Source organism: Gadus morhua, chromosome 12, assembly GCF_902167405.1.
Source record: "Gadus morhua chromosome 12, gadMor3.0, whole genome shotgun sequence".
NCBI classification, from domain to species: domain Eukaryota; kingdom Metazoa; phylum Chordata; class Actinopteri; order Gadiformes; family Gadidae; genus Gadus; species Gadus morhua.
In genome coordinates, this window is record NC_044059.1 from 19,702,348 (window position 1) to 19,729,331 (window position 26,984).

Sequence of the window (26,984 nt, forward strand, 5' to 3'; positions counted from 1 at the left end):
TTTGTGTACCGTTACACCCCTAGTTGTCACTGAACATAACCATGTAAAGCGACACAGTGACCGCCTCCTTTTTGGAAAGCTCTGGTTCCGGAGGTAAATTTCCCATTCATTTTCTCCATTGACTTTTCGTAAAAATCGTTTTAAGCCTGGAACCCAGGCAATCATTCGTCATGTCGGTAGCAATTATTTTTAGCGAAATTTGAATAAAAAGCAAAGGTGCAAGACTGTATACATATTCTTTTTGACGTGTGAAGGAACTACTCATCCCATAACCCATTGCAAACTTTTTCGCACTGCTTACAACCTGATAGTTTAGTGCATTTCTTCAATCTTATAACCTTTGTCTTTATTATTTTGTGTATATTGTTAATAAAACTTGGGTCATATAGTGTGTCTTTCTGTCTGTCAGCCTGTCTGTCTGTCTCTCTGTCTGTCTGTCTGTCTGTCTAACCCTAACTCCAATCACCTCTCGCGCATCCATCAATGCCGATTCTACCAATTCCCAAAGAGTGAGTTGTAGTACTTGTGAATTCAGTCTCTTATATCAGTTACGTATTCATTCAACATTATGCATTCCTAGATTTGATACTACCCAAATTACTAAATAGCACTGCTAGAGCTATAGCTATATAATATATATCATAACATGTCCCTATTTGGGTCACAGCTGCAATGCTCCTCACCTGCGGTGGTTGTAAAGAATTTGGCTGGTGAATAACATTCCAGAAAAAAAGTACTTGGTAACTATTGTATACAAATTATAGAGCTATAAATGTTGCTACAGCTCAAGCCCCAAGAGGTACCTTATGGGAAAACGTATGTAATGCACGTTGAATTGTACCCAGTTAACATCAAGCTAAATAACAAATATGCACATAATAACACGTCCCTATTGTGGGTCACAGCTGCAATGCTCCTCACCTGCGGTGGTTGTTGCACTGGACCCAGGCAGGACAGTAGGCTCCACCTTCTCCAGCTCAGCTCCATTAGCTATAAACAGAATATTATTATTGCTATGGCTCAAGCCACTAGATGTTGCATCTAGCTGGAGCCACTAGATGTATCGATATATTTCTATATAGATATCTGTTATTACGTACGACTTGATCGCACGTTGTATCTGTTTTCTCCCTCGTGGAGAAATGGCCAACAATTTTGGCCAAGAGTGATTGTTTGTATTTGTGTGTATATGTATATTAGTGCTGTCAAGCGATTACAATATTTAATCGCGATTAATCGCATTAATGTCACAGTTAACTCACGATTAATCGCAAATCTTTTTTCTATGCTAAATCCCTTGATTTCTTTGTCCCATTAATTGTTCTCATTTTAATGCTCTTATCAACATGGTGAAGTGCATTGGCTTGCCTTGTGCAAATGTTTTTTTATTAATAACAACATTGGCATATGCTGATCAAAGCAGGAAGATACAAAAAAAAGCCTATAGTTCAATTAAACGATGAACATACAAACATACTGCCTTGAATATAGCAGTCAGGCTACTGCTTCTTTGTTTTGAGCCAAAAAAATTTTTTTATTTTTTTTTTAAATATGAATTTGCGTTAATCAACAACCCCTGTCTGGGAATTCAGAAATGCAAATGCCATAACCAAGATTATTGGTGTTTTCATTGCTGCTGATCTACGGCCATTCTCCGTTGTTGACAGTCAAGCATTTTTTTTAAATTTTCCCCTTAACTATGAACCGCACCGCACCGTGACTTAAAAACCGAGGTACGTACCGAACCGTGACTTTTGTGTACCGTTACACCCCTAGTTGTCACTGAACATAACCACGTAAAGCGACACAGTGACCGCCTCCTTTTTGGAAAGCTCTGGTTCCGGAGGTAAATTTCCCATTCATTTTCTCCATTGACTTTTCGTAAAAATCGTTTTAAGCCTGGAACCCAGGCAATCATTCGTCATGTCGGTAGCAATTATTTTTAGCGAAATTTGAATAAAAAGCAAAGGTGCAAGACTGTATACATATTCTTTTTGACGTGTGAAGGAACTACTCATCCCATAACCCATTGCAAACTTTTTCGCACTGCTTACAACCTAATAGTTTAGTGCATTTCTTCAATCTTATAACCTTTGTCTTTATTATTTTGTGTATATTGTTAATGAAACTTGGGTCATATAGTGTGTCTGTCTGTCTGTCAGTCTGTCTGTCTGTCTCTCTGTCTGTCTGTCTAACCCTAACTCCAATCACCTCTCGCGCATCCATCAATGCCGATTCTACCAATTCCCAAAGAGTGTGAGTTGTAGTACTTGTGAATTCAGTCTCTTATATCAGTTACGTATTCATTCAACATTATGCATTCCTAGATTTGATACTACCCAAATTACTAAATAGCCCTGCTAGAGCTATAGCTATATAATATATATCATAACATGTCCCTATGTGGGTCACAGCTGCAATGCTCCTCACCTGCGGTGGTTGTAAAGAATTTGGCTGGTGAATAACATTCCAGAAAAAAAGTACTTGGTAACTATTGTATACAAATTATAGAGCTATAAATGTTGCTACAGCTCAAGCCCCAAGAGGTACCTTATGGGAAAACGTATGTAATGCACGTTGAATTGTACCCAGTTAACATCAAGCTAAATAACAAATATGCACATAATAACACGTCCCTATTGTGGGTCACAGCTGCAATGCTCCTCACCTGCGGTGGTTGTTGCACTGGACCCAGGCAGGACAGTAGGCTCCACCTTCTCCAGCTCAGCTCCATTAGCTATAAACAGAATATTATTATTGCTATGGCTCAAGCCACTAGATGTTGCATCTAGCTGGAGCCACTAGATGTATCGATATATTTCTATATAAATATCTGTTATTACGTACGACTTGATCGCACGTTGTATCTGTTTTCTCCCTCGTGGAGAAATGGCCAACAATTTTGGCCAAGAGTGATTGTTTGTATTTGTGTGTATATGTATATTAGTGCTGTCAAGCGATTACAATATTTAATCGCGATTAATCGCATTAATGTCACAGTTAACTCACGATTAATCGCAAATCTTTTTTCTATGCTAAATCCCTTGATTTCTTTGTCCCATTAATTGTTCTCATTTTAATGCTCTTATCAACATGGTGAAGTGCATTGGCTTGCCTTGTGCAAATGTTTTTTTATTAATAACAACATTGGCATATACTGATCAAAGCAGGAAGATACAAAAAAAAGCCTATAGTTCAATTAAACGATGAACATACAAACATATTGCCTTGAATATAGCAGTCAGGCTACTGCTTCTTTGTTTTGAGCCAAAAAAAAAAATATTTTTTTTTTTTAAATATGAATTTGCGTTAATCAACAACCCCTGTCTGGGAATTCAGAAATGCAAATGCCATAACCAAGATTATTGGTGTTTTCATTGCTGCTGATCTACGGCCATTCTCCGTTGTTGACAGTCAAGCAGTTTTTTTAAATTTTCCCCTTAACTATGAACCGCACCGCACCGTGACTTAAAAACCGAGGTACGTACCGAACCGTGACTTTTGTGTACCGTTACACCCCTAGTTGTCACTGAACATAACCATGTAAAGCGACACAGTGACCGCCTCCTTTTTGGAAAGCTCTGGTTCCGGAGGTAAATTTCCCATTCATTTTCTCCATTGACTTTTCGTAAAAATCGTTTTAAGCCTGGAACCCAGGCAATCATTCGTCATGTCGGTAGCAATTATTTTTAGCGAAATTTGAATAAAAAGCAAAGGTGCAAGACTGTATACATATTCTTTTTGACGTGTGAAGGAACTACTCATCCCATAACCCATTGCAAACTTTTTCGCACTGCTTACAACCTAATAGTTTAGTGCATTTCTTCAATCTTATAACCTTTGTCTTTATTATTTTGTGTATATTGTTAATAAAACTTGGGTCATATAGTGTGTCTGTCTGTCTGTCAGTCTGTCTGTCTGTCTCTCTGTCTGTCTGTCTAACCCTAACTCCAATCACCTCTCGCGCATCCATCAATGCCGATTCTACCAATTCCCAAAGAGTGTGAGTTATAGTACTTGTGAATTCAGTCTCTTATATCAGTTACGTATTCATTCAACATTATGCATTCCTAGATTTGATACTACCCAAATTACTAAATAGCCCTGCTAGAGCTATAGCTATATAATATATATCATAACATGTCCCTATGTGGGTCACAGCTGCAATGCTCCTCACCTGCGGTGGTTGTAAAGAATTTGGCTGGTGAATAACATTCCAGAAAAAAAGTACTTGGTAACTATTGTATACAAATTATAGAGCTATAAATGTTGCTACAGCTCAAGCCCCAAGAGGTACCTTATGGGAAAACGTATGTAATGCACGTTGAATTGTACCCAGTTAACATCAAGCTAAATAACAAATATGCACATAATAACACGTCCCTATTGTGGGTCACAGCTGCAATGCTCCTCACCTGCGGTGGTTGTTGCACTGGACCCAGGCAGGACAGTAGGCTCCACCTTCTCCAGCTCAGCTCCATTAGCTATAAACAGAATATTATTATTGCAATGGCTCAAGCCACTACATGTTGCATCTAGCTGGAACCACTAGATGTATCGATATATTTCTATATAGATATGTTATTACGTACGACTTGATCGCACGTTGTATCTGTTTTCTCCCTCGTGGAGAAATGGCCAACAATTTTGGCCAAGAGTGATTGTTTGTATTTGTGTGTATATGTATATTAGTGCTGTCAAGCGATTACAATATTTAATCGCGATTAATCGCATTAATGTCATAGTAACTCGCAATTTTTTTTCTATGCTAAATATCCCTTGATTTCTTTGTCCCATTAATTTTTCTCATTTTAATGCTCTTATCAACATTGAAAAGTGCATCGGCTTGCCTTGTGCAAATGTTTTTTTATTGATAACAACATTGGCATATACTGATCAAAGCAGGAAGATACAAAAAAATAGCCTATAGTGCAATTAAACAATGAACATACAAACATACTGCCTTGAACATAGCAGTCAGGCTACTGCTTCTTTAACAGGTTACTGCTTCGTGTTATTAACGCCGTTAATAACACGTTTAACTGACAGCCCTAATATATATATATATGTAAAATATTGCAAAAAATTTAGGTGTCCATCTATTCATCTTGCATTTAGCCAGGTGAGTAGATGCTATTTTTACACGAGTATTTTGCAGAATCATTTAACAATCTGCTAGGGAGAGGTCTCTTCAAAGACGGGTCATTTGGATCCTGACATCTACCGAGCACTAAGCTGGATAGCGAAAGGAAAGGTGAGGGGTACGGCTGGTGGGACTCAAGGTAGGCCTCCAGCAACTTAATCACTTCCTTGCATCAACTGGTGCGATGACACCTTCCAATCAGAATTTCGAGCACATCACCGAGACCACCCATATTAAAGTTGTAAACAACATCCGTCTGAACAACAGACTCTGGCAAAACCTCAATACTAATGTTACTAGACCTCTGTGCTGCATTCGACACTGTAGACCATACATTACTTCTGGAAAGGTTAGAAAACTGGGTGGGGCTTTCAGGCACAGTCTTAAATTGGTTTAGGTCCTACCTATAAAATAGGAATTACTTTGTTTCCATTGGCAACTTTGAAACAGAATCAACCAACGTTACATGTGGAGTTCCACAAGGTTCGATCTTATGACCCTCTTTATTCAACATCTACATGCTCCCACTAGGGCAAATCATACAAAATAACAATATTGACCATCATTGCTATGCTGATGACACGAAAATCCATGTATCGCTATCACCAAATGACTATGATTGCCCATTGATCTGCTGTGCCAGTGCATTGAGCAATTCAAAGACTGGATGTGCCGAAATTTCCTTAAACTAAATGAGGACAAAACTGAGATAATTGTATTTGGTGCTAAAACGGAAAGGCTAAAGTAACCAAACACCTTCACTCTCTGTCCCTGAAAACCTCAATCAAAGCTAGAAATCTAGTGGTTATCATGGATTCAGATTTACATTTCGACAGTCACATCAAATCAGTTGCAAAATCTGCATATTATCACCTTAAAAATGTAGCAAGACTTAGAGGGCTTATGTCCACCAAAGACTTACAAAAACGTATACATGACTTTATCACTAGTAAGGCAAGGCAAGGCAAGGCAACTTTATTTAAATAGCACTTTTCATACACAAGGCAGACTCAAAGTGCTTCACATATAAACATTGTCATACAATAAAATAAAATAACAGATAAGTAAAAGAAAACATATGCAAGAAATGAGTAAAATAGAAAGTGCAATGTAAAAAAAGTCATTTTAGTAAAATAAAGGTAGTATTAAAATAGAAAATAGAGGCAAAGTTAAAAAGCTTTTTAGAAAGTGCAATGTATTTAAGATTTTAGCAGAAGGCTATAGCAAACATAAAAGTCTTCAGTCTTGTTTTAAAGGTGCTCAGAGTTGGGGCAAGTCTTAAATCCTCTGGGAGTTTATTCCAGCTATTTGTTGCATAGTAACTAAATCCTGCTTTCCCATGTTTTGTGTTTACTCTGGGGATAATTAACAGATTGGTCTCAGAGGATCTTAGTGGTCTAGAAGGCTGATGTAGTGGAAGCATATCAGTTAAATATTTTGGGCCTAAACCATGTAGGGATTTATAGGTTAGCAACATGATTTTAAAATCAATTCTCTGACCTACAGGAAGCCAATGTAACGATTTCAAAATTGGTGTAATATGATCAATTTTTTTGGTCTTTGTTAGAACTCTAGCAGCAGCATTCTGAACAAGCTGAAGCTTCCTCAGAGTTTGTTTTGGGAGACCTGTGAGGAGACCATCGCAGTAATCAAGCTTACTAGTGATAAAGGCATGTACAAGTTTTTGTAAGTCTTCGGTGGACATGAGCCCTCTAAGTCTTGCTACATTTTTAAGGTGATAATATGCCGATTTTGTAACTGATTTGATGTGACTGTCAAAATGTAAATCTGAATCCATGATAACCCCTAGATTTCTGGCTTTGATTGAGGTTTTCAGGGAAAGAGAGTGAAGGTGTTGGGTTACTTTAAGCCTTTCCATTTTAGAACCAAATACAATTATCTCTGTTTTGTCCTCATTTAGTTGAAGGAAATTTCGGCACATCCATTCCTTCACTTGCTCAATGCACTGACACAGCAGCTCTATGGGCCGATAGTCATTTGGTGATAACGATACATAGATTTGCGTGTCATCAGCATAGCAATGATGGTCAATATTTTTATTTTGCATGATTTGCCCTAGTGGGAGCATGTAGATGTTGAATAAAGAGGGTCCTAAGATCGAACCTTGTGGGACTCCACATGTCACGTTGGTTGATTCTGATACAAAGTCGCCAATGGAAACAAAGTAGTTCCTATTTTGTAGGTAGGACCTGAACCAATTTAAGACAGTGCCTGAAAGCCCCACCCAGTTTTCTAACCTTTCCAGAAGTAATGTATGGTCTACAGTGTCGAATGCAGCACTGAGGTCAAGTAGCATTAGTATTGAGGTTTTGCCAGAGTCTGTGTTAAGACGGATGTCGTTTACAACTTTAATAAGGGCGGTCTCAGTGCTGTGCAGGGGTCAAAATCCTGATTGGAAGGTGTCATAGCAACCAGTTGATGCCAGGAAGTGATTTAGTTGCTGGAGGACAACTTTTCTCAATGATTTTACTTATGAAGGGTAGATTTGATATTGGTCTGTAGTTGTTAATAATAAAGGCATCTAGGCTCCGCTTTTTTAAAAGGGGTTTAATAACTGCAGTTTTCAAAGCTTTTGGGAACTTGCCTGACTGGAGAGAGTTGTTAACTATCTGCAATATGTCTACTGCTATGCAGTCGAAAACATTCTTAAAGAGGTTGGTAGGTATAGTATCAAGGCAACAGGTGGATGGCTTTAGTTGTGTCACAGTTTCCACAAGATTTTGAGAGTCTATAACATCAAAGCATGCCATCCTTGCCACGTAATTTTTGCCTGAACAGGGTGGTAGTCCAACATTTTTGTTTGACGTGGAGATATTGATGGCGCGTCTGATACCTTCAATTTTTTCAATATAAAAAGCTGCAAACTCATTGCATTTCTGCGTGGAATGGAGATCAGGTGGAATTTCTGTTGGGGGGTTGGTCAGTCTGTCAACAGTTGCAAATAGGGTTTTTGCATTATTAGTGTTGGTTTTAATGATATTGGAGAAAAATGTTTCTCTAGCATTTTTTAAGTCTAAATTGTAGGCACGGAGGCTCTCTTTATAGATATCATGGTGAATATGAAGTTTTGTTTTACGCCAGATGCGTTCAACCTTCCTGCATTCTTTTTTCTGTGCTGTTACAGAAGCAGCTTTTCTCCAGGGTGCCTTTTGCTTTCCAGAAATCGTTTTAACCTTTTAAGGTGCAATGACATCTATGACTTTCAAAATTTTCAAATTAAAGTTTTCTACAAGATCATCAGCAGAACATGGGTTTAGAGGTGGTAGCAAGGAGATGGCCTTTTTAAAAAGTACATTAGAATCTTCATTGATATACCGTTTTTTGACAGTGTTTGATTTTGTCTGTATGTCGGGTATAAAAGATATGTTAAAGAAAACACAAAAGTGGTCAGACAAGGAAGGATCAGTCACAGAGAGATCAGAAACATTGAGGCTTTGTGATAACCAGGTCTAGAGTGTGCCCCTTACAATGAGTAGCCTCTTTCACATGTTGAGACAGTTCAAATGTGTCCAAAATGGTAAAAAGTTTTTTTGCACACTTGTCATTCAAATCATCAGTATGAAAATTGAAGTCACCAGTTATAACTAGACAGTCAAATTCTGTGGAGATGCTAGACAATAATTCTGTGAAGTCATCGAAAAAATTTGCAGAATATGTGGGTGGCCTGTAAATAATTAATAGGAGAACTCTGGGGGAGCATTTCAATACAGCACTAAGGTATTCGATGGAAACGATGGAAAATCACCAAATAACATCTGTTTCCCCTGAAATACATTTTTAAATATAGCAGCAACCCCTCCACCTCTTTTTCCAGATCTACATGCATCAAAAAAGTTATAGTCGGGAGGAGCTGTCTCTATCAGAACGGTTGCACTGTTATTTTGTTCCAGCCATGTTTCAGTTAAGAACATAAAATCCAGTTTAGAAGTGTTAATAAGATCATTAACTAAAAATGATTTGTTATTAAGAGACCTCACATTAAGTAGAGCCATCCTGATGGTGCTGTTGATAGGCTTTAAGGTTGTTTTTGGTTTGGAGGCAATAGATATGAGATTTGTGAGGTTAGCAGTGTGTCTAAGTTTCCCTTTGTTTACTCTCTTAGTGGTTACAGCATGAATGCGAAAGTTGCCCTGCTTTGACGTAGGCAACCTTGGGTTCAGCAGATTATGAGAAACTTCCTTTATACTGTGTCTACGGCTGAACCCTTTTTTGTCTCAGTAATACTCAGGACTACTATCAGTACGGTTGTGGGGGTGGGGCGCCATCCTCCTGGGTGTTAGCATCCTGCGGCCATGACGTGGCGATGCTATCATTGACACAGATGCAAGTTTGATGCCAGCATATTCCAGTTTCTTAAATTCGGCTGGAAAATCGCAAAGGGAGACATTGGAGCTGGAGTTGTTGTTGTGGCTATGGGAGAGATGAGGCTGGAGGTCATCGTCGATGGGGGAATGCAGAGGAGGGGGGTGGCCGTTCCTCGCCAAGCCAGCATCAGCGAAGGGGGAGGGCCCAGTGTTGATGGCGTCGGGCGGGCTGTTGTCTCTCTTCAAGGTCTGTGGGCTGTCTGCTATCTGTGTGTCAGATAGTGGCAGAGTAGTTGTGTGGGGGAGGCTGTAGTCTCGCTTCTTCTCAACCTGTGCTCTGATTGTGGCCTGTGCGTCAGACCGTGGCAAGATTCTGGCCTGTGCGTGAAGCGACAAGAGAAGATTGTCCCTCAACAGTTTTGAGCCTAACCTGTTTGGGTGTAGGCCATCTGCTCTGAAAAGATATTTGCGCCTCCAGAATAAGTTGAAATTGTCAATAAAGTCCCTTCCTCTTTCATTGCAGACTCTGGAAAGCCATGTATTCAGTGCAAGTAGACGACTGAATCTGTTTATTCCCCTGTCAACTGTTGGTATGGGTCCACTGATGGAAGACTTGATGTGTGTTTTGTCCAGTGTATCCAATAGATCAGTGTAATCCCTCTTCAGAAGTTCTGACTGTTCTCTTTGAACATCATTAAATCCTGCATGCACAATAATCTGTGAGATTTTGGGGTTCTCCAATATGACTTTGGCTAGTTTATGGTTGATATCACTAACCATTCCATATGGGAAGATGCATGTTTTGATCCTCTTACCGGTTATATCCTTGATAGTTGAGTCTCCTATAATCAGAGTGTCTGGTTCATCTGCTTTCTCTGAGATGGGCCCTTGTTGGACGGTGGCAGACACATGCGCAGCCCGCCTCCGTGGCGACTGGTTGTTCCGTCTCTGTCCGCACTGTCCGTCCGGACGCATCTCGGGGCTCAAGGGTGCATCGGTGGCAGGCGCGTTCGTGGACTCTTGAAGTGGCAGGAACCGGTTCTTCAGTGGCAGGGTTGATTTGAGTGACGGGCTAATCCGGCTGATACATGTAACTTTAGCTTTGGATAGCTTAGCGTTTGGTGTTGAGTGAACTTGTCGATTCACTTTGGTATGTTGCTTTGGCTTAGCGCCGACTCTGAGCCAGTGAGACGCAGCTGGAACTGTCTCTCTCTTGTCCAGCTTCGGGAAGGATACAGTGTAGCTTTGATCATCTTGCTGTATCTGAGTGAGCTCAGCAAACTCACCCATCGGCACTGTATCCTGTGATAGTCCTTTGCATTTTTCTACTGCTGCTAGTCTCGTTTCAATTAAAGCCAATGTCTGTTTCAGTTTGGCGCAGTCTGTGCATTTCCCAGTCTCCGTGCCTGAGATATCCGAATACAGAGGCATGTTGGCGATAGGAAAGTCCAAGGCTTTTTCTGCGTTCTGATCCGGGAGTAAAAAGTGCCAAAATATATTGCTGAATCGAGCGATTGAGGACGACGGAAACAAACAATATACTGTTAGGTAAATAAAATAAGATAAAGTAGAATCAAGTAGTTTTTTCCAATGCCTAGCGGAGCTTCGGGAAACATGACCTCTCTCTCTGCTCTCTGCTCCTTCTAAGCTTGATTACTAATAGTCTAATAGTCTCCTTACAGGTCTCCTTACAGGTCTCCCAAATAGTCTCCTTACAGGTCTCCCAAAAAAACTTGAAGGAAACTTCAGCTTGTTCAGAATGCTGCTGCTAGAGTTCTAACCAAGACCAACAAATTTGAACATATTACACCAATTCTTAAATCGTTACATTGGCTTCCTGTAGGTCAGAGAATTGATTTTAAGATCATGTTGCTAACCTATAAATCCCTATATGGTTCAGGGCAAACATATTTAACTGATATCACTCAATAAGCCTTCTAGACCACTAAGAACTTCTGAGGCCAATCTGTTAATTTTTCCCAGAGTAAATAAGAAACATGGGTAAGCAGGATTTAGTTAGTATGCAACAAATAGCTTGAATCAACTCCTTGAGGATTTAAGACTTGCCCCAACTCTGACCAGAAAAAAACAAGACTGAAGACTTTAATGTTTGCTTTAGCTTTCTGCTAAATCTCAAAATACATTGCATTCATTGTTTTATGGGAAAACTCTTGTTATGGGGAAACTTTTGTTGACTTTGTCTTTATTTTCTATTTTATTACTTAAATGCCTTTTTAACTTTGCCTTTATTTTCTATTTTTACCAGAGAGATATATGATGTCTGGGATTAGAGTCTTAGAATCCGGGTTGGAGACCCAGGATCTGGGTTGGAGTCCCAGAGAAAGGACCAAGTTCCTTTAGGTCGGGTTGTAATCCCAGAGAAAGGACCAAGTTCCATTGGGTCGGGTTGGAGTCCCAGAGAAAGGACCAAGTTCCTTTAGGTCGGGTTGGAGTCCTGACATGGGTAACTTTGAAGGGTTTGAGACCTGAGTTCTGTCTGGGTTAGAGTCCCAAAATCCGGGTTGTAGTCCCAGAATAAGGACCAAATTCCTTTAGGTCGGGTTGGAGTCCCGACATGGGTACCAGAGAGACCGTTGATCTGATCTTAAAGGTGCCATGAAATGCTAATTTATGGACGCTTTAATATAGTTATTAGTGGGCCACTAACACAGTATTCAAAGACGTTCCCAAAATTCAGCCGTGGTGCAGAGTTACAGCCACTCCGAGCCAGTCGCACATTGAGCTTCCCCCAAATGCTCTGTTTTGGTGTCTGTAGCTATAATGCAAATGAGGAGGAGCGAGGCGGGTCAAGGAGGAGGGTGGGGGTGTGGCCCTGAGCAGCTTGCAGCCACGGTACCATGCGCTCTGTTTACAGTGGATGCATCGCAATGGCGAGGCGCATACAGCCTTTAGCCGTGTTCTGTAAATATTCTAGAACACACGGGAGTCCTCGAGCTCTATATCTAAATAATATCATATACATAGATATCTATATCATATTATATATATTATCACGGTCAAAAGCTGTGTGAGCCGATATTATGAATCTCAAACGACCGCGTTGGGTTCTCCGATTTTCCGGGTTCTTCCACGTCCACATCAATCTGAAGTAGACTGAACCGCGACATGGAGGAGAAAGGGATTGTTGCCGGGCACCTCCGCCTCCTGCAGCGCCGAGGCGGTGGTCCCTCGGCAGCGGGAAGCGGGGCTCAAGCGGGAGACATTCGCCGCCAACAATCCCTTTCTCCTCCATGTCGTGGTTCATGTTCTTGAGGGAGTCAAAGCCAAAGTTCCTTTCCCCCAATTCATTCTCAACCATGGCTGAGATAACCCCCACTACGAGTCTCGTTGTAGAAATACCAGAGATGAGAGTCCGACGTGTTATGCGCCATAACACCAAAAGAAGAACGGTTATCCAAATAACAAGGAAGTGTACAACACTTGCGTAACAGTCCTGGAGCTCTATATCTAAATAATATCATATAATACATAGATATCTATATTATATATTATCACGGCAAAAAGCTGTGTGCGCCTCCAGACGATATTATGGATCACAAATGACTTCGTCGGGTTCTCCGACGTCTCTGGTTCTTCCACTTTCACATCAATCTGAAGTAGACTGAACTGCGCGCTACCTGCTGCCCGCTACCGGGCGGTGGTGCCTCGCGGCAACCGGCGGCATGTCGCAGTTCATGTACTTCAGGGAGTCAAAGCCAAAGTTCCTTTCCCCCAATTACTTCTCAACCATGGCTGAGATAACCTCCACTACAGTCTCGTTGTGGAAATACAAGAGTTCGCATGGTCGTGTGTCATTGGAGGGCCAAATTCTCTGGGCGTGCCAGGCAGAGTAAGGGGAGGAGCTTAGATGCTATGTGACGACATATGAAACCACATTTCAAATCAGTGCACTTGAGCCTCCGTTTTTTCAAAGGCAAGCAGAACACCTGGTGCTCGTTTTACACCGAACGCAAGTTTTAGCCACTGGGGGACCATAGGCAGGCTAGGGGAACTCATATTTATGTTAGAAAACCCCATAAAGTGAGATTTGCATGCCATGGCACCTTTAAATACATTGCTTTTTTAACTTTGCCTTTATTTTCTATCTATTTTACTAATTTATTGCAAATGTTTTCTTTTACTTATCTATTATTTTATTTTATGACAATGTTTATATGTGAAGCACTTTGATTCTGCCTTGTGTATGAGAAGTGCTACATAAATAAAGTTGCCTTGCCTTGCCTTGCCTAGGCTTATGGTGTGATCAAGATGACTCGGAAACCAGCCTTCCGAGTTGCACTTGTGACTTAATTTCCGGTCTCGGAGCACTTATTGCGTTACCGTTCATCTTTGAGACTGTGTCATAAAATTGGCTAGTCGTTGTTTATTGTTAGCTACATAAGCCTCTTTAGCAAACCAGCTTGAAAACAAACAACACAAGTCGACATTGTATTGCACGCACAGCAAGACCGTGCAATGCATAAATTGGTGACCGGAATAATATAGCAATGTAATCAAGTGTGTAAAAGCATTCAAATATTTGACCAACGTGCTACAAATAGGGCTGTGTTCAAAAAATCGATCCGCGATCCGATATCGATTCACGCTCAAAAAGCACGATATCGATCCAAAAATGTCTGGATCGATCTTTTCCAGGTGACTAAAGGCACTATTTTCTTTGACGCGCAAGGCGCACTATAAAAAGCGAGTGCCGGCTAAACGAAACCGAAACTCAAGCTAGCGAGATGGCTGAAGCGGCACCACTAAAATCACCTTCTGGAATGAAGGCTGATGTTTGGCAAAACTTCGGATTCAGACGTTACGAGGACAAAGACGAACTAGACAGAACAAAAGCAGTGTGTAAACAGACAGAGGTAAAATATGTGTCAAAATATGTGTCAGACAGAGGTAAAATATAGTGGCAATACCACAAATCTCCGCAACCACTTAACAAGGCACCACGGCGACCTAGCTAAATCTGCCGCGAACCAAACAGCACTGGAAAAGGCATTTGGGGTTAAGTTTCCCTCGAATTCTACGCGTGCCTTGAGCATAACCGAGGGTGTCTGAATATTTATTAATAAAGACCTCCGACCCAACAGCGTAGTGGAAAATGCTGGATTTAAACTACTGATCAAGAGGCTTGAACCACGCTATGTCCTGCCCAGTCGCAAACATCTGAGCGAAACGGTGATTCCACGAATGTATGCGAAAACAAAAGATGCCCTTGTGCATTCACTGAAATCTGCCGAGAGGGTGGCGTTGACATGTGACTGCTGGACCTCGAGAAATACTGTGTCCTACCTGACAATCACTTGCCATCACATCGACGAGGAATGGAGACTAGCCGCTAGCGTCCTTCAGACCAGAGCAGTTGAAACGAGCCACACTGCAAGCAATCTCGCAGACCTGCTCGCTGAAGCCATAGAAGAGTGGGGAATTTCCGACAAAAAACCCACTCTTGTTACGGATAATGCAGCCAACATCGTGAAAGCGGTGCATTTGATGGGTCGTTTTCACATGGGCTGTTTCGCCCACCTCCTCAACCTGGCATCCCAAGCAGGACTAAAAACTCCTGCTATCGCACCCTTACTGGGGCGGGTACGGCGGATTGTTGGGTTCTTCCACCGAAGTCCCACTGCGAGCCACTCACTGAAAGATAAGCAACAGCTACTTCAACTGCCACAACATAAACTCGTGATGGATGTCACGACCCGGTGGAACAGCTCGCTGGATATGCTGGGCCGTTTCCTCGAGCAGCAGCCAGCCATCTCAGCAGCGCTGCTGTCCCCCGACGTCCGCAGGAGGGAGAATGACCTCTGCACATTGACTGAGATGGGCATCACCACTGCAGAGGACGTGGTTAGAAGCCTCGGACCCATGAAGACCGCCACCCTAGCCATCTCTGAGGAGGAGTCCCCTACCATGTCAATGGTTGCCCCGCTGCTATTTCAACTGCTTAATCAGATGGCATGCACGGCCGAAGACACGTCCATCATTAAGGAGCTCAAAACTGCTGTCCACCAGAACTTGAGTTCAAGGTATGTTCATTTAAGGCAAGGCAAGGCAACTTTATTTATAAAGCACTTTTCATACACAAGGCAGACTAAAAGTGCTTCACATATAAACATTGTCATACAATAAAATAAAATAATAGATATTTAGCTGAAAGCTAAAGCAAACATAAAATAGAAAAAGGCATTTTAGTATTAAAATAGAAAATAAAGGCAAAGTTAAAAAAGCTTTTTTGAAAGTGCAATGTTTTTAAGATTTAGCAGAAAGCTATAGCAAACATAAAGGTCTTCAGTCTTGTTTTAAAGGTGCTCAGAGTTGGGGCAAGTCTTAAATCCTCTGGGAGTTTATTCCAGCTATTTGTTGCATAGTAACTAAATCTTGCTTTCCCATGTTTTGTGTTTACTCTGGGGATAATTAACCGATTGGTCTCAGAGGATCTTAGTGGCCTAGGAGGCTGATGTAGTGGAAGCATATCAGTTAAATATTTTGGGCCTAAACCATGTAGGGATTTATAGGTTAGCAACATTATTTTAAAGTCAATTCTCTGACCTACAGGAAGCCAATGTAACGATTTCAGAATTAGTGTAATATGATCAAATTTTTTGGTCTTTGTTAGAACTCTAGCAGCAGCATTCTGAACAAGCTGAAGCTTCCTCAGAGTTTGTTTTGGGAGACCTGTAAGGAGACCATTGCAGTTATCAAGCTTACTAGTGATAAAGGCATGTACAAGTTTTTGTAAGTCTTCGGTGGACATGAGCCCTCTCAGTCTTGCTACATTTTTAAGGTGATAATATGCAGATTTTGTAACTGATTTGATGTGACTGTCGAAATGTAAATCTGAATCCATGATAACCCCTAGATTTCTGGCTTTGATTGAGGTTTTCAGGGACAGAGAGTGAAGGTGTTCGGTTACTTTAAGCCTTTCCGTTTTAGAACCAAATACAATTATCTCTGTTTTGTCCTCATTTAGTTAAAGGAAATTTCGGCACATCCATTCTTTCACTTGCTCAATGCACTGGCACAGCAGATCTATGGGCCGATAGTCATTTGGTGATAGCGATACATAGATTTGCGTGTCATCAGCATAGCAATGATGGTCAATATTGTTATTTTGCATGATTTGCCCTAGTGGGAGCATGTAGATGTTGAATAAAGAGGGTCCTAAGATCGAACCTTGTGGGACTCCACATGTCACGTTGGTTGATTCTGATACAAAGTCGCCAATGGAAACAAAGTAGTTCCTATTTTGTAGGTAGGACCTGAACCAATTTAAGACGGTGCCTGAAAGCCCCACCCAGTTTTCTAACCTGTCCAGAAGTAATGTATGGTCTACAGTGTCGAATGCAGCACTGAGGTCAAGTTGCATTAGTATTGAGATTTTGCCAGAGTCTGTTAAGACGGATGTCGTTTACAACTTTAATAAGGGCGGTCTCCGTGCTGTGCAGGGGTCGAAATCCTGATTGGAAGGTGTCATAGCAACCAGTTGATGCCAGGAAGTGATTAAGTTGCTGGAGGACAACTTTCTCAATGATTTTACTTATGAAGGGTAGATTTGATATTGGTCTGTAGTTGTTAATAACAGAGGCATCTAGGCTCCGCTTTTTTAAAAGGGGTTTAATAACTGCAGTTTTCAAAGCTTTTGGGAAATTGCCTGACTGGAGAGAGTTGTTAACTATCTGCAATATGTCTGCTGCTAGGCAGTCGAAAACATTCTTAAAGAGGTTGGTAGGTATAGTATCAAGGCAACAGGTGGATGTCTTTAGTTGTGTGACAGTTTCCACAAGATTTTGAGAGTCTATAACATTAAAGCATGCCATCCTTGCCACGTTATATTTGCCTGAACAGGGTGGTAGTCCAACATTTTTGTTTGAAGTGGAGATATTGATGGCGCGTCTGATACCTTCAATTTTATCAGTATAAAAAGCTGCAAACTCATTGCATTTCTGCGTGGAATGGAGATCAGGTGGAATTTGTGTTGGGGGGTTGGTCAGTCTGTCAACAGTTGCAAATAGGGTTTTTGCATTATTAGTGTTGGTTTTAATGATATTGGAGAAAAATGTTTCTCTAGCATTTTTTAAGTCTAAATTGTAGACACGGAGGCTCTCTTTATAAATATCATGGTGAATATGAAGTTTTGTTTTACGCCAGATGCGTTCAACCTTCCTGCATTCTTTTTTCTGTGCTGTTACAGAAGCAGCTTTTCTCCAGGGTGCCTTTTGCTTTCCAGAAATCGTTTTAACCTTTTAAGGTGCAATGACATCTATGACTTTCAAAATTTTCAAATTAAAGTTTTCTACAAGATCATCAGCAGAACATGGGTTTAGAGGTGGTAGCAAGGAGATGGCCTTTTTAAAAAGTACATTAGAATCTTCATTGATATACCGTTTTTTGACCGTGTTTGATTTTGTCTGTATGTCGGGAATAAAAGATATGTTAAAGAAAACACAAAAGTGGTCAGACAAGGAAGGATCAGTCGCAGAGAGATCAGAAACATTGAGGCCCTTTGTGATAACCAGGTCTAGAGTGTGCCCCTTACAATGAGTAGCCTCTTTCACATGTTGAGACAGTTCAAATGTGTCCAAAATGGTAAAAAGTTTTTTTGCACACTTGTCATTCAAATCATCAGTATGAAAATTGAAGTCACCAGTTATAACTAGACAGTCAAATTCTGTGGAGATGCTAGACAATAATTCTGTGAAGTCATCGAAAAAAATTTGCAGAATATGTGGGTGGCCTGTAAATAATTAATAGGAGAACTCTGGGGGAGCATTTCAATACAGCACTAAGGTATTCGATGGAAACGATGGAAAATCACCAAATAACATCTGTTTCCCCTGAAATACATTTTTAAATATAGCAGCAACCCCTCCACCTCTTTTTCCAGATCTACATGCATCAAAAAAGTTATAGTCGGGAGGAGCTGTCTCTATCAGAACGGTTGCACTGTTATTTTGTTCCAGCCATGTTTCAGTTGAAAACATAAAATCCAGTTTAGAAGTGTTAATAAAATCATTAACTAAAAATGATTTGTTATTAAGAGACCTCACATTAAGTAGAGCCATCCTGATGGTGCTGTTGATAGGCTTTAAGGTTGTTTTTGGTTTGGAGGCAATAGATATGAGATTTGTGAGGTTAGCAGTGTGTCTAAGTTTCCTTTTGTTTACTCTTAGTGGTTACAGCATGAATGCGAAAGTTGCCCTGCTTTGACGTAGGCAACCTTGGGTTCAGCAGATTATGAGAAACTTCCTTTATACTATGTCTACGGCTGAACCCTTTTTTGTCTCAGTAATACTCAGGACTACTATCAGTACGGTGGTGGGGGTGGGGCGCCATCCTCCTGGGTGTTAGCAGCCTGCGGCCATGACGTGGCGATGCTATCATTGACACAGATGCAAGTTTGATGCCAGCATATTCCAGTTTCTTAAATTCGGCTGGAAAATCGCAAAGGGAGACATCGGAGCTGGAGTTGTTGTTGTGGCTATGGGAGAGATGAGGCTGGAGGTCATCGTCGATGGGGGAATGCAGAGGAGGGGGGTGGCCGTTCCTCGCCAAGCCAGCATCAGCGATGGGGGAGGGCACAGTGTTGATGGCGTCAGGCGGGCTGTTGTCTCTCTTCAAGGTCTGTGGGCTGTCTGCTATCTGTGTGTCAGATAGGGGCAGAGTAGTTGTGTGGGGGAGGCTGTAGTCTCGCTTCTTCTCAACCTGTGCTCTGATTGTGGCCTGTGCGTCAGACCATGGCAAGATTGTGGCCTGTGCGTAAAGCGAGAAGAGAAGATTGTCCCTCAACAGTTTTGAGCCTAACCTGTTTGTGTGTAGGCCATCTGCTCTGAAAAGATATTTGCGCCCCCAGAATAAGTTGAAATTGTCAATAAAGTCCCTTCCTCTTTCATTGCAGACTCTGGAAAGTCATGTATTCAGTGCAAGTAGATGACTGAATCTGTTTATTCCCCTGTCAACTGTTGGTATGGGTCCACTGATGAAGACTTGATGTGTATTTGTCCAGTGTATCCAATAGATCAGTGTAATCCCTCTTCAGAAGTTCTGACTGTTCTCTTTGAATATCATTAAATCCTGCATGCACAATAATCTGTGAGATTTTGGGGTTTTCCAATATGATTTTGGCTAGTTTATGGTTGATATCACTAACCATTCCATATGGGAAGATGCATGTTTTGATCTTCTTACCGGTTATATCCTTGATAGTTGAGTCTCCTATAATCAGAGTGTCTGGTTCATCTGTCTCTGAGATGGGCCCTTGTTGGACGGTGGCAGACACATACGCAGCCCGCCTCCGTGGCGACTGATTGTTCCGTCTCTGTCCGCACTGTCCGTCCGGACGCATCTCGGGGCTCAGGGGTGCATCGGTGGCAGGCGCGTTCGTGGACTCTTGAAATGGCAGGAACCGGTTCTTCAGTGGCAGGGTTAATTTCAGTGACGGGCTAATCCGGCTGATACATGTAACTTTAGCTTTGGGTAGCTTAGCATTCGGTGTTGAGTGAACTTGTTGATTCACTTTGGTATGTTGCTTTGGCTTAGCGCCGACTCTGTGCCAGTGAGACGCAGCTGGAACTATCTCTCTCTTGTCCAGCTTCGGGAAGGATACAGTGTAGCTTTGGTCATCTTGCTGTATCTGAGTGAGCTCAGCAAACTCACCCATCGGCACTGTATCCTAGGAGTCCTTTGCATTTTTCTACTGCTGCTAGTCTCGTTTCAATTAAAGCCAATGTCTTTTCCAGTTTGGCGCAGTCTGTGCATTTCCCAGTCTCCGTGCCTGAGATATTCGAATGCGGAGGCATGTTGGCGATAGGAAAGTCCAAGGCTTTTTCTGCGGTCTGATCCGGGAGTAAAAAGTGCCAAAATGTATTGTTGAATCGAGCGATTGAGGACGACGGAAACAAACTATATACTGTTAGGTAAATAAAATAAGATAAAGTAGATCTGAACGATGAATTAAGTAGTTTTTTCCAATGCCTAGCGGAGCTTCGGGAAACATGGCTGTGTAGTAGTACGCAGCACTGAAATGCATATGTAGTTTTTAAATAGATTTGTCTCTGATTTTGTTCTCATCTTCTCATAGAATAGAGCAGTGATTTTTTAAAACTGTACTATTCATAATAGTGTTTGCATGACTGTTCCTGCATTTACTGTAGACCTACCCTGCTATCTATCTAAAGTGATATATGTTCCTCTATATAGATATGAAGGCCTGAAGGAGACCTTGTGTGTAGCATTATCCTTGGATCCACGTTTCAAGACCCTACCGTTCCTGTCTGATGAGGCACGTGATGCTGTCTTCTTGAAATTGACCTCTGAAGCTGCTCATCCAAACCCATCAACCGATGTAAGTTTGCAGATTATATAGTTTGCCCATTTGAATATTTAGACTATTTTTTCTTAATTGCGCTGCAAAAGACTGAATTCAGGTTAATTTGTGTATTATTTTCTTTTGTAATATTATTCTGCATCAGAACACTACACCAGAGCAAGCGAACACCCATGGTTCAATGGATGTGGCTGCACCTGCACCTGCACCTGCACCAACTCAGCCAAAGAGGCCCAAAGACTCTGCTCTGATGGCTTTACTGGGGTCGGCGTACACACCACCAACTCCACTACAGAAGAAAACAACAACTGAAAGGGCAGAGGAAGAGATCGCCACCTACAGGAAAGTGCCAGCTATTCCTCTTTCACAAAATCCACTGACATGGTGGCAGGTGCATGCAGAGGATTTCCCTCTTTTGGCAGGCCTTGCAAAGCAATATCTTTGCATACCTGGGACCAGTGTCCCATCTGAACGAGTTTTCTCAACAGCTGGAGACATTGTTAGTGCTCAAAGGAGCTGCCTCACTCCACAGCATGTTGACCAGCTCCTTTTTCTCCAGAAAAATTACACAATTCCTGAAGACTAGGACTCTTCTCAGTCAAGCATAATTTTTTCACTTTGTTCTTGTGGCTGAGCTGGTTGGTTAGTTCCTGTCTATTGTTTTACTCCTGCCATGGGTAGGCCTATGTTATTACCATCTAGCACACTTTTACATACATTCAGCCCAAGGCAGGCCTCTCTCTCTCTCTCTCTCTCTCTCTCTCTCTCTCTCCTCTCTCTCGTCCTCTCTTCTCTCTCTCTCTCTCTCTCTCTCTCTCTCTCTCTCCTCAACCCTGTATGGCATTTCACAAGTCTCTGGTTGTCAAAGACTGGGTACAGGGGTTGCTTGTAGTTTCTAATATAGAGGGCCACTTAATTTTAATTTATTTATATTTTATTTGTCATTGTTGTTTAGTTCTGGTCATTGTTTTAATTCTGCCATGGGTTACTTAAATTTCAAATAATACTTGGATTTTTGTCTAAAATAAATACTTGATTCTTGACTCTTCTCTCTCTGTGTCCCTCTTACGCGTACACAGATACAATCACAAACACATGGAGCTGTTTTGTCTATGGGACAGTATTTATTTGCATTATGTCTGTAAATAGATCGATATCGATCGGATCGAATTGTGGATCGAATCGGATCGTGACCTAATGAATCGGAATCGGATCGATCCAGGAAATTCGGATCTATTCCCAGCCCTAGCTACAAATACATAGAAAATAAATCTCTTCACGGGCACAGCCATATTTGTTGAGAGCGTCATAACTGAACTCGGTATACTCTCAGAATTCCGAGGGGGCCCGACCAAATTGGGGCCGTGCCTCCATGGAATGCCGCAAGAAAGCTGGGAGATTTCCCCACTTGCAGCTCGGAAGGCTGGTGTCCGAGTCATCTGAATCACACCAATAATAATGCCATGTTTAAGCTGTAGGCCGTGCCTATTCATGATTTCCTTTTATTTTGCTTTTGTTCATTTGTTCATTATATTTTCTTCCCTCAAAAAACTAACCCCATTTGATGATAACGTGTTTTGTCTGTTTGGGAGAGCCAAGTGGAGCATCCAGCCGGCTACAGGGGGTTGCATTATAGGGCTCACCATACCACCAATGTGCCGCTTCTTATTTTGCTGGATTTTTGTGTGTGTGTTTTACAGGCCTGGTGTGCAAATGGTGAGTAGCCTCTCGAATCCCCCTGTCAACGGTTGTCACTTACTTGCGAGCCATCTCCATGAATGACGCCTGTTATTTGTTGTTTGATTTGATTTATCCTGTATTTACTTGTTAAGTAAATATAATTGTTTTGGGGGAAACTCAGGTCTCCATCTCCCAAAAAACGTATTTGGGGAACCCGGTTTTCATTTAACACTAAACACACTTAACTGTCTTTGAATTTAACATTTTCAAGGTGGCATTGTCAACATAATTATAACATAACAATAATATAATATAACATCATAAGATTGTTGCCATGGCGCCGACGCGAGTAGGCCGCTTATCCAGTAGCTCCGTGCGTGTTGCGTTGTTTTTAGTAATTTAAGTAATTTAAGTGTGTTTTTGTAAACTTTTAATTATTTTATAAACTATTTATATGTGTAGATCTATATATATATATATTATATGGATAGGGAGAAACTGCTTTCACTCCAAACAATGGGACGTAACGGCTTTTTCCGTCGGTAGTATCACCGCCGTTTGTCTGGCGCTGGAACAGCAGATGATACGAAGGATGGACGGAGAGTCAGTCAACCTATTGGAACCCAATACGGGGATGGCAATTTATACCCTTTATGGGGATCCGCAATTTAAATACAAGGATAGATCGTAATAATATAATCAGCACAAATCTATATCTATATGTATATATAGAGTGATATATATCAAATTGTGTGAGTGTTTAAATATGGTCGCTAGTGTTTACATGTGGTCGATAGTGTTTAAATATGGTCGATAGTGTTTAAATGTGGTCGATAGTGTTTAAATGTGGGCGATAGGGTTTAAATGTGGGCGATAGTGTTTAAATGTGGGCGATGGTGTTTAAATGTGGGCGATAGGGTTTAAATGTGGTCGATAGTATTTGAATGTGGTCGATAGCGTGTAAATATGGTTGATAGTGTTTAAATACGGTCGATAGTGTTTGAATGTGGTCGATAGTGTTTAAATGTGGTGGATAGTGTTTAAATATGGTTGATAGTGTTTAAATATGGTCTATAGTGTTTAATTGTGGGCGATAGTGTTTAAATGTGGTCCATAGTGTTTGAATGTGGTCGATAGTGTTTAAATATGGTTGATAGGGTTTAAATGTGGTCGATAGGGTTTAAATGTGGTCGATAGGGTTTGAATGTGGTTGATAGTGTTTAAATATGGTCGATAGTGTTTAAATGTGGTCGATAGTGTTTAAATATGTTTGAATATGTTTGAATATGGTCGAGAGGGGTTTACATGTTTAAATGTGGTTGATAGGGTTTACATGTTTAAATGTGGTCGATAGTGTTTAAATGTGGTCGATAGTGTTTAAATGTGGTCGATAGGGTTTACATGTTTAAATGTGGTCGATATTGTTTAATTGTGGTCGATAGTGTTTAAATGTGGTCGATAGGGTTCAAATGTGGTCGATAGGGTTTACATGTTTAAATGTGGTCGATAGTGTTTATATATGGTCGATAGGGTTTACATGTGGTCGATAGGGTTTAAATGTGGTCCATAGTGTTTAAATGTGGTCCATAGTGTTTAAATGTGGGCGATAGTGTTTAAATGTGGTCGATAGGGTTTACGTGTGGTCCATAGTGTTTAAATGTGGGTGATAGTGTTTAAATGTGGGCGATAGTGTTTACATGTGGTCGATAGGGTTACATGTGGTCCATAGTGTTTAAATGTGGTCGATAGTGTTTACATGTGGTCGATATTGTTTAAATGGGATCGATAGTGTTAAATGTTCTTTTCCCTCACTCTCCACCTCATCCCTAACTCTCCACCTCAAGCTGGTGTGTAGTGAGCGTTCTGGCACCGATTGGCTGCCGTGCATCACCCAAGTGGGTGCTACATATTGGTGGTGGTTAGTGAGGTCCCCCTTCACTTTAGGCGTCTTCGAGTGTTATTAATTATTATTATTCTTAATGTTTAACCTCTGTTTTCCTTTTATTCCCAGTCTGTTTTACATAGTTTTGAATGATGACTATATGCTCTGTAAGGTGACCTTGGGTGTCTTGAAAGGCGCCTCTAAATTAAATGTATTATTATTATTATTATAACTGTAGTCGCCGCTAGACTCTATGCCAGCCCCCGGTTAGATGTACATCAAGTGATGAAGGTTGTATTACTGCTGGCTATAATAGAGATTACCTTACTTTTAAATTAATTTTTAATGTAAATAATGGTATCATAAACTACCTTACAAACCGCCATTATTATTTATTTAGGCTACTAATTACATCTTAAAGGGATACTTCACCCATTCGGAACCGGCATTCTATCATTGTAATATCGCTATTGGTCCAGCTTTCCTGATCCAATTTTCTCCCGAGATTACGTAAAATTACGCGTTTCACGTCATCTCTGGAGAACTTTGCTTGCCTGCTAGAAGGGCCGAGGACTACAAACCACTGATTCCGCAAATTTGTGACCCCACCAATAAGCAATGAGGGGGGGGCAGGCGGGAGCGATATGTTAACACAATGTCTGCCATGTTTCTTCACCACTTAGCTAGAGAACAAATTTGGATTTGGACATTCAGGGCTATTAGTACGAGCCTGAATACGGCCAGGAAGAATTGACACAAATAGAGGAGGAGGCTACTGCGGCTGCAGCTGGGCTGCCGAGGACGAGGAGCCGGAGCGCGCCGGTTTGCTCTGTTCGCCTAACACAGAGTCCCTGTGCCAGTTTCTTCTAGAAAAAATGGCTGAATCTGGCGAGGACGGGGCCATTTGTGTAACATCTCACCCAGGCTTTACGCCTCATCTGAACAGTTGGGTATTGGATACATATTTCCGGACCCAGAAAGTGAACTGGAAACGCCAGCCAAAGTCCGCCGGGAGAAACAGATGCCTGAGCATAGAGTACGTGTTTGTTTTTTTACCAACACATTGGCTACAAAAGTTTTGAGTCCCGGGGAATATGACAATGCAGTTATCTGGAAGTAGCCGATCTTATTGGCATAGCATAGGCCACGTTACATTGTTTTGAAGTCTGTGTAATGCTGTATAGGCTACTCAAGGTATCGGCTTCCTGTGTTGTCCAGGCCATCAGAGCTAATTACCCACCCCAAGATGGGCAGTACCATGGCTACCAGGAGACAGTAGATGCTCAAGATGACCTGTGATTATTTTGACTCTAGCAAACACACCCTACACGTTTTATTTTTTTAAATAAATTTTTTTCATGAATAAAACTTCACATTCATGTTGGTTTTGTGATTTGTTTACTAACCCAAGTGCTGTTATACTAAATTAGGCCTACTGTATAAGATCAACACTTATTTCAACTGGGGATATACGTTGAGTACAAATACTTGACATGCTGAGCTACTGTAATTAGCAAATGTTTTTATGCTGTACAGTAATATACAAATGGTGCCTTTGAAAAAACTAGGGCAGAAGTCGAAACTAGTCAACGTATCACAGGGATATGTTTACATATACGTTTACGGGGATAAGTTTGCTCGCGCTACTACTCGCACTAGGGACCATGGATCCTTCCCCCCTCCAAACGGAAAACAGGCGGGCGGTGCAGCAGGCGCAATGCACTGTGGTAGTTGGAGGATTCCTTACTTTTGAGCCACTTTCTGCCTTTTCTCAGGCTAGGATGAACCGATTTCTTTTTTTTTAACATACATATACATTGAATTATTTACTTAAAATAACCTTCATATCTCCACCGTTGAAGTATCACTTTAAGTATCATAAACATAAATCTTTGAACTTTATTTGGCTCAATCTTTTCATTATTTGAGCTTGTGAATGGCACCAGATTATTCCTTAAAGTAATCAGAAATTAGCATTTAGAATCTTATTATTTATAAAAACTCATCCTGCGGGGTACTCGACTTCTAACTGAAATCATCGTTCTAGGTATTATTGCAGTTGAAAATTATCAATGCTGTGTGTGTTCAGGTAACAACTATGACTGGACAGCATCGTAACATTGACCTCAATTTGACTTAAAGGTTCAGAGAATACTCACCAAGACATCTAGTCTCTCCGGTCCATTGTCCGTTCTCACAGGTCTTGACGTTTCCCTTAATGGTGAAGTTAATTCCACAAGCGTATCTCACTTTATCCCATTGCTTGTGGGGTGCCTTAAAATTTCCACAGATTTTTCCATCAGGGAGCGACGGCGGATCCCCACAAGTTATTTCGCTACCTCTATCTATACAGAGAGAGGGACAACATATAATAAGCTTCACAGTGAGTCATCCACTTAATCGTCAAATCCCGCCGGCAGGCATGTTTTAGTTATACCACCCCTTCCCCCCAACATGCTGGGTCAATTTTCGGCATCATAAGGTTGAGTGATATAGTCATGTCATGCACAGTTTGAAAGCTTAGAATCGCAGGAATGTCAATAAATGTCAAGCATTCGGTGAAATAATATGTTTAGCGAATATATATCGAATATATCCTAGTGTCTTAGGTCAAAA

At 41.2% G+C, this 26,984-nt stretch overlaps 1 protein-coding gene across 1 annotated transcript in view; it reads right to left on the reverse strand.

Annotated features, from left to right (window-relative positions):
- LOC115555039 (complement factor H) overlaps positions 1-26,984 on the reverse strand; it is a 279,134-nt gene that overhangs the window by 11,221 nt on the left and 240,929 nt on the right. Inside the window, exons 14-17 of the mRNA XM_030371718.1 lie at positions 26,528-26,713; positions 4,416-4,484; positions 2,669-2,737; positions 922-990 (exon numbers count right to left, since the gene is read on the reverse strand). Coding sequence (XP_030227578.1) covers positions 922-990; positions 2,669-2,737; positions 4,416-4,484; positions 26,528-26,713 — 393 coding nt within the window. The remainder of the gene's footprint in view (positions 1-921; positions 991-2,668; positions 2,738-4,415; positions 4,485-26,527; positions 26,714-26,984) is intronic.